The sequence below is a fragment of the Rhinolophus hipposideros genome (assembly GCF_964194185.1).
Source record: "Rhinolophus hipposideros genome assembly, chromosome: 21".
In the NCBI taxonomy this organism is placed as follows: Eukaryota; Metazoa; Chordata; class Mammalia; order Chiroptera; family Rhinolophidae; genus Rhinolophus; species Rhinolophus hipposideros.
Window position 1 is genome coordinate 41,819,731 of NC_138067.1, and position 10,430 is coordinate 41,830,160.

Sequence of the window (10,430 nt, forward strand, 5' to 3'; positions counted from 1 at the left end):
TGGGGTCTTGGTTCAGGGTCAGGGCCTCTGGGTTCTGAGCATCAGCCAGGACAGAGTGCTGGCATGTGTGGGGAATGCCCTTGTGGGAGGGAGGGTAGGAAGGGAGTTTTGTGGCGGGACAGGAGTACAGTTTGAGCTGCACCTTTTATTGGGGGGTCAGTGGGTTTCTGCCTGGGGGTGGAGCTAGACAGGGCCTCACTCGTGGTAGTCTGGCCAGGTCCGGATGATTTCATACAGCTGGTCGCCGGGAGAGAGTGTCTTCTGCACATCCCGATGTCCTTTGACCTCGTAGTTAGGGCTCAGGGCTCCTTGAGCCACACCACAAGCCAGCAGACTCTTAGCTGCCCGGAGGGCCCGGGGCGGGGGCGACCGCTCTGGTGGGGGGCAGAGGCAGGAGTTCAGCTGGGGCTTCCTCCAGGGCAGAGGTAGTGTGGGGTAGTGATTCCAATTATGCACTCCCAGCTGGGCCGCTAGGGCCCAGAACCTGGTCTGCCACTCCCTAGAGTGACTTCATCTCTCTGTGCCTCAGTTTCCTCATCTGTGAAGGCAGAGAATAATGGCACCTACCCCAGGGCTATAGCACCATGAAATGACTTACTTTATGTAAAGCCCACCAAATGGTGCCTGGCACAGCAAGTGACGGCTATCAGGATTATTGCTTATTCTCTCTCTTGGGGCCTACCCACAGCAATGCTATTATCAAGCATAAGAACTTTTATAGAGATTAACTAATCCTCATCGGAACCATGTGGTTGAAAATGGTTATTATCCAAAAGAGGAATTGAGGCTCAGCAAAGCAGAGTCACTTGCCCAAGGTCAGAGCTTGTAGGTGGCAGTCTCTCTCCCTGACTACACACTGTGCTGTGCCATCCCCCAGGGCCCATGTCTGTTCCCTATCCTGACTGGCTGGAACTTACCCATGTAGTTGCCCATGAAGGTGATGCCGATGGACATGGGGTTCCAGACGCGACCCGTGTGGTCACCCTTGATATTCCAGCCCCGGCCCTCATACACGAGCCCGTCTTCTCCAATCAGGAAGCTGCGTGGGGTGGAGGGGGAAGGTGAGGGAGGTTGATGAGTACGCGAGGGCTTCCTGGGAGAGGACTCCCTCCTCCACTTACCCCTGCCCTGTTCCTGCCACACATGCAGTTTCTCTCACACCCTCCTTATCCCCTATTCCTCAATGACAATGACAGTGGCCCCTGATATGCCACGCACTGCTCTCTATGTGCACTTTTCTCATCCTCACAGCAACCCGTGAGTCACTACTGCCCCCATTCTGTAGGTAATCAGAGAGGTGGAGACACCTGCCTACAGTTACACAGCCAGTCGGGCTGAGCCAGGATTTCCCCCCAGGTCCCAGTGACTTCCCCCCGCGGGATCTGCCTCCTTGCTCCCTTCTGCCTCTGGAGGGTTTTTTGAGCTCTTGATTTGCTGAGTCCTCACGTGCAGTCCTCTGAGGCAGATACTGGTGTCATTCCCACTTTAAGCCGAGAAAGCAGAGACTTGAAAAAGAGAGATGATTTGCCCAAGGTCATGCTCTAGAGGCCCCTGCCTCAGAACTGTCCATCAAGAAGCTGTTCTGCTCGCACCTCAGCCTGTCTCCTGTTGCCTGCTGGGGTCCACTTGGGCGACAGGATCAGGGACTTAAGGGCCGGGGCTACAACCAGATGTGGGCCCTGGAACCCTAGCTTCTGCCTCTCAGGTTTCCGATCCTGGCAGCATGTCTGTGTTGAGTGAGTCTGACTTGGCATGTTTGAATTAACTGGAAGATCAACATCTTTGGAGAAGCAGTATGTGCCACCTCAGCCCTCTGACTCGAGGGTCCCCAATGATTCACAGCATGTTAGAACTTCCAAATATCGGGTCCTGCGTCTGCCACTTAGGAAACCAGACTCTCAGAAGGTGGCTCGGAAGACACTAGAAATACCATCGTGTCGCTGGCTCCCAGGGCTGGGCCGGTTCTGGCCCTGCTGTGTCCCCAGCACCTGGCACAGGAGATTGAGATTGGTGCTCCTGCGTGTTAAGTGGATACATCTAAGTTAAACCTCAACCACTGCCAGGTGGGTGCAGTTAGGAGCCCCGTTTGACGGCGAAGAAACTGAGGGCCTGAGAGAGAACATGATGTGACAAGGAAGGAGGATTCAGAGTGTTTATCAGACCCTAACTCCTAAAATCTGAGAAATAGATTCGAGTCTGCTTTTCTGAAAGGCAGTTTAGGCCAGAGGCTGTGGAGCCTCTGATTTTCATTACTTCATGGGAACACTTGGAATTTGAGCAAAATCTCGGAAACAAAACCTTGACTTTGGAACCTGTGAATTGTAAGATCTTGAGCCGGAAGAGCTGGGGATACTCTTGGAGGCTTTTAGAATTCTCTGGAGTGAGGTCCCTAGATTTCCCAGCCTCCTCCCAGTCCGACTGAAGCCCTCTAAAGGTGGGACCTGGGGACCTGCATTTCCAGTAAGGTGACTGGTGCTTACCGAGGCCCGAGAACCTGTAGGGGTCAAGCATTCTCTTGTGCTGGGTCCCAGCCTGTTAACCCGGAAAGGCAGCTGGAGGGCCTGGGCCCCAGAGGCAGGTTTAATCAGTGCCTGCCGGATTTCTGCCCTCACGTCCCAGAGTCTGTCTGTCTACGGCCGCTACGGGGAGCTTCTTTCACCTAACTAAGCAGGCTCACATCCCTCCCTTGGCTCCTGCCTTCCCCAGTGGAACCACAGACTGCAGGTGGCCCACAAGGCCCTGTGCCAACCAGCTCCCACTCCGTCCTCATTGCATGTCACTCCTCCCAGCTGCCTCTAGCCACCCTGACCTCTGGCCTTCCTGCATGACCAGCTCCCTCGGTCCCATGCCCTTTATCCCTACGGTACCCCTAGCTTCCTACACTCCCTCAGCTCCCCCATCCCAGAGCCACCTCAGAGCCACCATAACGGGAAGATGGTCCCTCAACTTGCCCTTCAAAAGAAGCCCAGGCGGGTCTGGTTTCGGCTTCTGAGGTTGCCCTCCATCACTCTTTTTTCCCATCATTTCTGTCACCATCTGAAGTCATCGTGTTGACTTTGTTTCTCTCTGCTGGTCTTTAAGTGCGGTCAGGCTAGATGCACACTGTTCATGCCTGTGTCCCCAGCCCAGCATTCGGCACCCTGCCTGGAACATAGGAGGTGCCTCGTGGCGATAGTCTGGATTTGGGGGCTCTGACTACATGCGGGCGGTGGCCTCAGTGCTTTGTGTGTATGGGTTTGATGACCAGGTGGACCACAGTCCCGCTGGCTTTGCAGAGGGGGAAGCCGAGAGAGGGTGACTGCCTGCCCTGGGTCTCCGGCAACCGTAAGCAGAGCTGGGACTCGCCGTCTGCCTCCTAAAAAAGGCACCAGACTAGGAAGGGATTCCAGCATAGATGACACGTTCATGTGTGTTGGCAAAGTCTGTCCCTTCCTCCAGGGAGCAGAAGTTGGACTTCAGCCCTTTCCCCATCTCCCTAGCATCTCTGTGCTGCCTGCACAACCCAGCCCTAGGTGGTGACCTTGGGGAGAAACCAAGACACAGTGAGATTGAGTAGGCAGCGCAGGGTGTCAACCAGGCAGCCCCAGGACCTGGTCCCGGTCCCTACTGTCTCCCAGGCCGCTACACCCTTCCCACCTCCAGGCCTGGCAGCAGCCTCTGCCTGCCTTGCGCACTTACTTGTAGCCCACGTCGCAGAAGCCCAGCGTCCGTGCATGGTACTGCTGCACGTTCTGGGCCTGCTGCATGCACAAGGCCGGGGTGTCGCAGGAGCTACCTGCCGTGTGTGACACCACCACATAGCGCACGGGTAGCTCCAGTTTCTGGGCGCACTCAGACGCCAGGGCCTTCCACTCTCTCCGGGGCACGATGGGGCCACAGCAGGTCTGGTCTTGTTGCGCTGCTTCGAGTCCAAGGTGAGCGAGGAAGGTCCCGGCGAGCAGCACGCAGAATCGGGACATGGCGGGCAGGGCACACAGGGATGGCTCGGAGCGCGGGGCTGTCTGGGCCGCCTTTATATGCTGGGGCCTAACAGCGGGGAAAGCCTTGCTCCATACCCCTGCGGGACTTCCCTAGCAGGTTACATCGGACCTTAGACTCTGCTTCCTTTTCCGGCGAGGCTGAAACAGGATGCGATGTGGTTCAGTCTGAGGGAGGTGAGGTGGGGAGAGCCCATGACAAAAGTCAAGGGGTCCCTTACCCGGCTGAGAGTGGGGTCGGGGAGAGGTGCACAGGCCCCTGGGCGCTTTGCCCTGTGGTTTCTGGAAGACTTGGGGCCTGCGTTGTTTCTCTTTTCAGTGGGGCATTGAACAACTCACCAGGAACATAACACCAGAGGGAGGCGGGGGCTCTTCTTCCTTCTTCCTACAGGTACTGAGGTAACAAAGACTGCCATTTTTAAAAACACTTCTCCCAGGCCCAAGCCTGTTGTAATTTAGCCCTTTCAGCAAATCCAAGTGGTGAGGATTGAGAAGCCCATTTCACAGTTGAGTCAACTGAGGCTGGGAAAGGGGAAGTTATGTGGCTGAGACACAGGGCATAGTAAAGCCTGGTGTCCCAGAGCTGAGATTCAGAGCCAGGCTGCCTGCATTTGAATTCTGGCCACATTCCAGTGTGTGAGCTCAGGCAAGTGCCCTAAACTTCCTGTGCCTCAGTTTCCCCCACTTGCAAAATGGAGATGATAATTGGTAATATGGCCAATGTGGGGTTAAACGGATAGACAGGGGTGAGCCCTTAGAAGATGCCAGGCTCATAGTGCCACAGAAGCATCACTGGGACTCAAACTCAAATCTGACCTTGGTAGTAAGCAACGTGCTTTATGTGGGTGCCAGTAGCAGCTCCATTCTGCACAGGAGGGAATCTGAGGTCCAGAGAGGAACAGCCATTTGCCCAGCGCCACTCAGTGGTTTGCGATCACCTGTTGGCACAGAAGGCTTTTCTGGGGCCCCTGCCCTGCCCAGGCCCCCTCTCCCACTCCCTCCTAGAGAACTGTGATGAAATCAGCGCAGACTGCTTGGTTTGCTCTTCCTCCTTTCCTGCTACTTTAGTGGATTTTTAAAAATTTACAAAAGAAACAACTGACACTTGGAGGGGTTATCACTTACAGGGAGAAGATGGTGACACTGGAGTTTAGCCACAGGCTTCCTAGTGCCAGAGATTAAGTTCTAAACCATATATTCCATTTCCTATAAACATTATATAAGGATGTATAAAAAAATAAAAACCATGCATATCACTTTGCCTTTTGTCACCTATTATTTCATGGGCATCTCTCTAGGTCAATAGATCTAATTTATTCTTCATAATAGTTGCATAACATTTCATGGTATAGTTTTACAATTTTGACATAATCTTTTCTTTTTTGAAGCTTTCCAGTTCTTTCTCCTCAGTGCTGCACAAAATATCAAATATACAGCCCTACACACTGAAGCATTTATACGTTTATAAATACAGATCTAGGTCAAAGACTATTTAACAGATATTACTAGATTGTTTTCCCCAGAAGAGTGTTAACAATTCATGTTTCCACCAATAATGTATTGAGCCCCCAATCACCCCAGAAGTGCATGTATGGATATAAAGTGATATTTCTTTGTAGCTTTAATTGGCATTTTTATGACCACTGAGGGGATTGAGTATTTTTCGAAGTTTGCTACACATTTGGATTTGGCATCTGAATTTGTCTTCTGTCAATTGCCTGTTTATTTCCATTGCCCGTTTTAAAAGTAAATTGATGTTTACCATTTTGTTATCAATTTGCAAAATGAAGAAAAGAATTCCATAACTAGGATTGTTGAGTTGTTGGGGATGTACATTTTGGGGTTTCAGTTCTTTTTAAAAAGCATTAAAGAATAACATACATGTAGAAAACTATAAATGCACTTTTTTAAAAAAGATTTTATTGGGCAAGGGGAACAGGGCTTTATTGGGGAACAGTGCTCAGCTCCAGGTCCAGTTGCCATTACTAGTTGCAGGGGCCGCAGCCCACCATCTCTTACGGGAGTTGGACCAGCAACCTTGTGGTTGAGAGGACGTGCTCCAACCAACTTAGCCATCCGGGAGCTCAGCGGCAGCTCAGCTCAAGGTGCTGTGTTCAATCTTAGTTGCAGGGGGCACTGCCCACCATCCCTTGGGGGAGTCGAGGAATTGAACTGGCAGCCTTATGGTTGAGAGCCCACTGGCCCATGTGGGAATCGAACTGGCAGCCTTTGGAGTTAGGAGCATGGAGCTCTAACCGCCTGAGCCACCGGGCCGGACCCTATAAATGCACTTTTTATAGAGTTTATAGAATAGAATTTATGAAGTTAATAGAATTAATTGAGTGGAGAGTTCTATTAGTTTTCACACCATGAATACATCGTGTATCCAGCATCCAGATCAGGAAACAGAGTTACATTTAAAATTTTAACAGATATTGCCAAATTCCATTCCAAAGAGTTTAGTAACCCCCCCCCACCAGCAATGTGATCAGTTTTAAAATGCTTTACCAATCCAGGGAATGATATCTCATTGTTTTATTTACATTTTCTTGAACATCAGAGAGGTGATCATCTTTTCAGTTATTTATGACGGTTTGCATTCATCTTCTGTGAACTATCTGTTCATCTCTTAATCATTTTTCTGTTGGGTTGATGTATATGGGGGATATTAACCCTGTGTCTTTAATGTGCTGCAAACCTTTTCCTCCAGTTTATTAAAAATAATCTATTTTCTTTTATAGTTTCTGTGTTTCTTATATTGCCTTAAGAAAATATTTACATACCAAGGTTATACTTTTTCTATTTTAAAAAATATTGTGTTTTACTTTTAGACCTTTACCTCGGCTGGAATTTATAATTGCATATGGTGTGAGGTAGGGGTCTAATTTTGTTTCCAAATGACTAGCCATTTGTCCTAGCACCATTTGTTAAATAGTTAGACCTGGTTTTAAATTTCAGACCTGGTTTTAAATTTATTAGCTGGAGGACCTTGGGCAATTAGGCAGCATTTGACATAGCTGACCATTTCCTTCTTGAAATACTCACTTCCCTTAGCTTCTGTGTCATAAGACTGTCTTGATTTTCCTTCTGCTTCTTTTGTTCTCCATTTCAGACTCATTCTTCCCTCTCTGACCGTTATACTATACTTTTTCTGCCAGGTGATCTTATCCAGGTAATGGCTTCAGCCACCACTGAAATACAGATGACTTCCAGATTTTTACGTCCAGCCCAGAGCTCTCAGTTGAATTTTGGATCTCTGTGTCCACCTTCCTACTTGATATCTCCACTTAGATGTCGCACAGGCACTTCAAATGCAAGATTCCCCAAATGGCTCATGATTTGCACCTCCAAAATGGGCCCTCTTCCAGGAGTCCCCGTCTAAGGGAATGACATTATCATCTAGTTAGCAAAGTCATATATCTGAGCGTCATCCTTGACCAACCTCTATTCTCTCCCCTCTCGTTTCCTGCTCCCAAAACGATGCCCAGTGTATAACAGGTGCTCAATAAATACCAAATGATTGAATAAATATCCAATATACCCTTAAGTCATGTTGCTGTTACCTCCTAAATGTCTCATGAATTGGACCACCCCTTTCTATTTCCACTCTCTCCATACTGGTCCAGTCACCATCTCCTCGAACCTACCGGTTGCTCCCACATCCTCAGTGACTTCCCACCATGCACCTTGACCCCTATGAGGCCCAAGCTCAGATCCGATTAGGTTTTGCCTGAAGGTCATTCTCAAAAGTGAGTCCTGTTTTTCTGATGTGTCTCGTGACTCTTCAGATGAGTCCCAAGCTCCTCACCATGGCCACCAGCACAGGCTGTCCCCATCCCAGCCTCACTTCGCTTACTCTGAGACCGTCTTCTGGAGTTCCCCAGCCAACCAGCCCTTCTTGCTCCCCTTGAGGATGCTTTGACTGCCCTGTCCCTTAGGGCACTGTGTATACACTGCATACATTTTAAATAGAGGAACCTTAAGAAATTCAGGAACTTTGTACCGTAGCTTACAAATCAGGCCCCAGCGGATGTTACACTAAGTGAAATAAGTCAGACTGAGAAAGACGAATACCCTATGATCTCACTTATATGTGGAATCTAAAGGACAGAATAAACAAACATCAGAAATGGACACATAGACACAGAGAACAAACTGATGGTTGCTACTAGATGGGAGGGGGGTTGGTGAATGGGTGAGAAAAGTGAAGATATTAGGAAGCTGAAGTTGGTAGTCACGGGGATGTGAAGTGCAGTATGATGAATATAATAAAAAATGCAAAACTGTGTAGGGTGTCAGATGGGTGCTGGACTTGATGAAGGGATCACTTCATAAGTTGTATGGATGACTGGCCACTGCTCTGTACACCTGAAACTAACATAAAATAATACTGAATGGATGTGAAGTACAGCACAGGGGATATAGTCACTGGTATTATAATAGCTATGTACGATGTCAGAGGGGTAGTAGACTTGGTGGGGTTCTCACTTTGTGAGGTGGGTAAGTGTCTAATCATTATGTTGTTTTGTACACTTGAAATTAATAATGAAAAAAATTTATTAAGTAAAAAAAATTACAAATCATTCAATTAGCCTTTTATAAATATTTACACATCAGATTCCTTAATGGTACTGAGGATATAATCATTAGCCAGGTGGGTTCATGGAGACTTGTTAGAATTTTACATATTCTGTGTCTTGCCAGCCTAAAATTGACACATGCCCTTACGAACATTTACTGAAACATCAATGGGCAATTGTTCTATGGCCTTTAATCTTGGGACTGTATTACTTGTGTACTTTTATGATAGGAAATTAAATTAGATTTAGTCCCTGTGTGTTTTAGGAACATTTAAAAATATTTAACTCATCAACTGCCTTTCTTTGATCTTGTCATGATTCATTCAGCCAGTATAAAAACTCCCCAGATTCTCTTGCAGTTAGCAAAAAACATTTGTTTTCTTTGTTGTATCAACAATGAAAAACGTTAAATTAAACGGTGATTATAGCAAGGACAAGTTTAACACACAATGCAGAATTTTCATTTTCCCCTTGATGTTCCCGAGCCTAGAATGCTCACCCCCCCTCACGTGCCCAATTCCAGTCGTCACTTACTATTCCTTTGGTGTCACCTCTTCAGAGATGACAAATCTGTTCTCCCCACATCATTTCCTTTCCTTTGTGTGTATCACCACTGTCGTTATTACCTGTGTAATTCTTTGACTAATTTCTGTCTCTCCTATTATACAGTGAGTTCTGTAAGTAGGGTCCTGGTGTAATTTTTTGTCCAAACCATGACACTTGAGAGTGAAAGAGGGAGCTATTAATTATGCTGGGTCACTAGGTGTGCATGGACTGTCTCAAATAGTCCAGGATGTATAATTGCCCTGTTTAAATATAAAGAAGGAAAAAAAAAGATAAAGAAGGGGTTATCATTTTCCCCCTCTTGCTCACCATTATATTCCCAGCCCCTAGCACACAGTTGGTGATAACTCCATGTGACTATCACATAGTAAGCCCCTCTCAGACCCTCCATCTGTGAAGTGGACTTAATGACAGCCCCTCCCTCACAGGGCTGTTGTAAGCGTCAGGCTGCCCCTTATACGTGTCTTTCCACACAAGTACAGATGGAGACCTATATACCCTATTGTTAAATATTTATAAGTTATAATCAAGCCTTCATTTTGGTGATCTGCTGCGGCCTTAGGATCCGAGCGTTGTGGACATCTTCCACGGAGGCCTCCACCCACTCAGACACCTGGCACGACGAGCAGGATTCCGACCAGGTAGGAATGGAGTCTGACTCTGGGCAGGAGGACGTGTGGCCCCCACACAGTGTGTGGTGTCCGGTGACCACTGTTCTCAGGAGCTGGACCCCCAAGGAGGGGTGGGAGGACATAGACGGCTCTCCGGCCAGTGTGGAGGGAGCTCTGCAGGCTCTGGCTGAGCGGTTGCCGGAGGAAGAGAAGGCTACAGCCGGCCGCGTGGGCTGGATGTTCCTCACGGCCTTGAGTCTCAACACGGAAAATGCACCTAATGAAAGAGCCCAGGTGCTGGACCAGGTGTCCCGGTTGGAAGCGCTGGAAGCTTGGGTCCGCCTGTTAGAAGAGAGGCCCCACAGTGGAGACTCTGAGGCAGAGGCGGAGGAAGTGAGTGGAGACAATGTAGCTCCCAACCCCCAAGCCCAGCCAATCTTGAAGCAAAGGGTAAAACGTGAGCAACCTTTGGGCCCTGGGGACGTTGCTGCCTGCAACCCAGCTGAGACTGAGTTTACAACCTACACCCCTTACACTCCCCCTGAGTTGCAGGAGCTGGGGAGGTGGTGCAGACAGAGCCCTGGAGAGCCAGTCTCGGCTTGGCTACTACGTTTATGGGATGAGGGAGCAGACAACATTCTCTGCTCCCCAGGCGAGATGGAAAAGCTAGCCCTCATGACAGTGCATCCGTCCCTGCG

General features: G+C 48.9%; 2 protein-coding genes across 3 annotated transcripts in view; one reads left to right on the forward strand and one right to left on the reverse strand.

Moving 5' to 3' along the window:
• CCDC61 (coiled-coil domain containing 61) overlaps positions 1–7,520 on the forward strand; it is a 29,769-nt gene extending 22,249 nt beyond the window's left edge. For both annotated transcript variants that reach the window (XM_081032986.1, XM_081032985.1), the window contains exon 14: positions 7,136–7,520. In XM_081032986.1, the coding sequence (XP_080889112.1) occupies positions 7,136–7,359 (224 nt within the window). In that variant the 3' untranslated portion in view covers positions 7,360–7,520. The remainder of the gene's footprint in view (positions 1–7,135) is intronic.
• Positions 136–6,276, reverse strand: PGLYRP1 (peptidoglycan recognition protein 1). The gene is made up of 3 exons (XM_081031590.1): positions 3,679–6,276; positions 918–1,039; positions 136–374 (listed from the first exon to the last, which is right to left on the reverse strand). Exons 1-3 carry the CDS (start codon positions 3,957–3,959, stop codon positions 196–198), a joined length of 582 nt encoding a protein of 193 aa, XP_080887716.1. The 5' UTR covers positions 3,960–6,276; the 3' UTR covers positions 136–195.
• Positions 7,521–10,430: the final 2,910 nt, after the last annotated feature.

What these genes read in the sequence shown, in the direction of transcription:
- PGLYRP1 (XM_081031590.1), bottom strand. Translation starts at nt 3,959, where the DNA reads ATGTCCCGATTCTGCGTGCTGCTCGCCGGGACCTTCCTCGCTCACCTT. An exon ending in TTCTGCGACGTGGGCTACAA is followed by an intron (nt 1,040 to 3,678) that starts GTAAGTGCGCAA and finishes CACCCCACGCAG; the next exon opens with CTTCCTGATTGGAGAAGACG. An exon ending in CTTCATGGGCAACTACATGG is followed by an intron (nt 375 to 917) that starts GTAAGTTCCAGC and finishes GCCCCCCACCAG; the next exon opens with AGCGGTCGCCCCCGCCCCGG.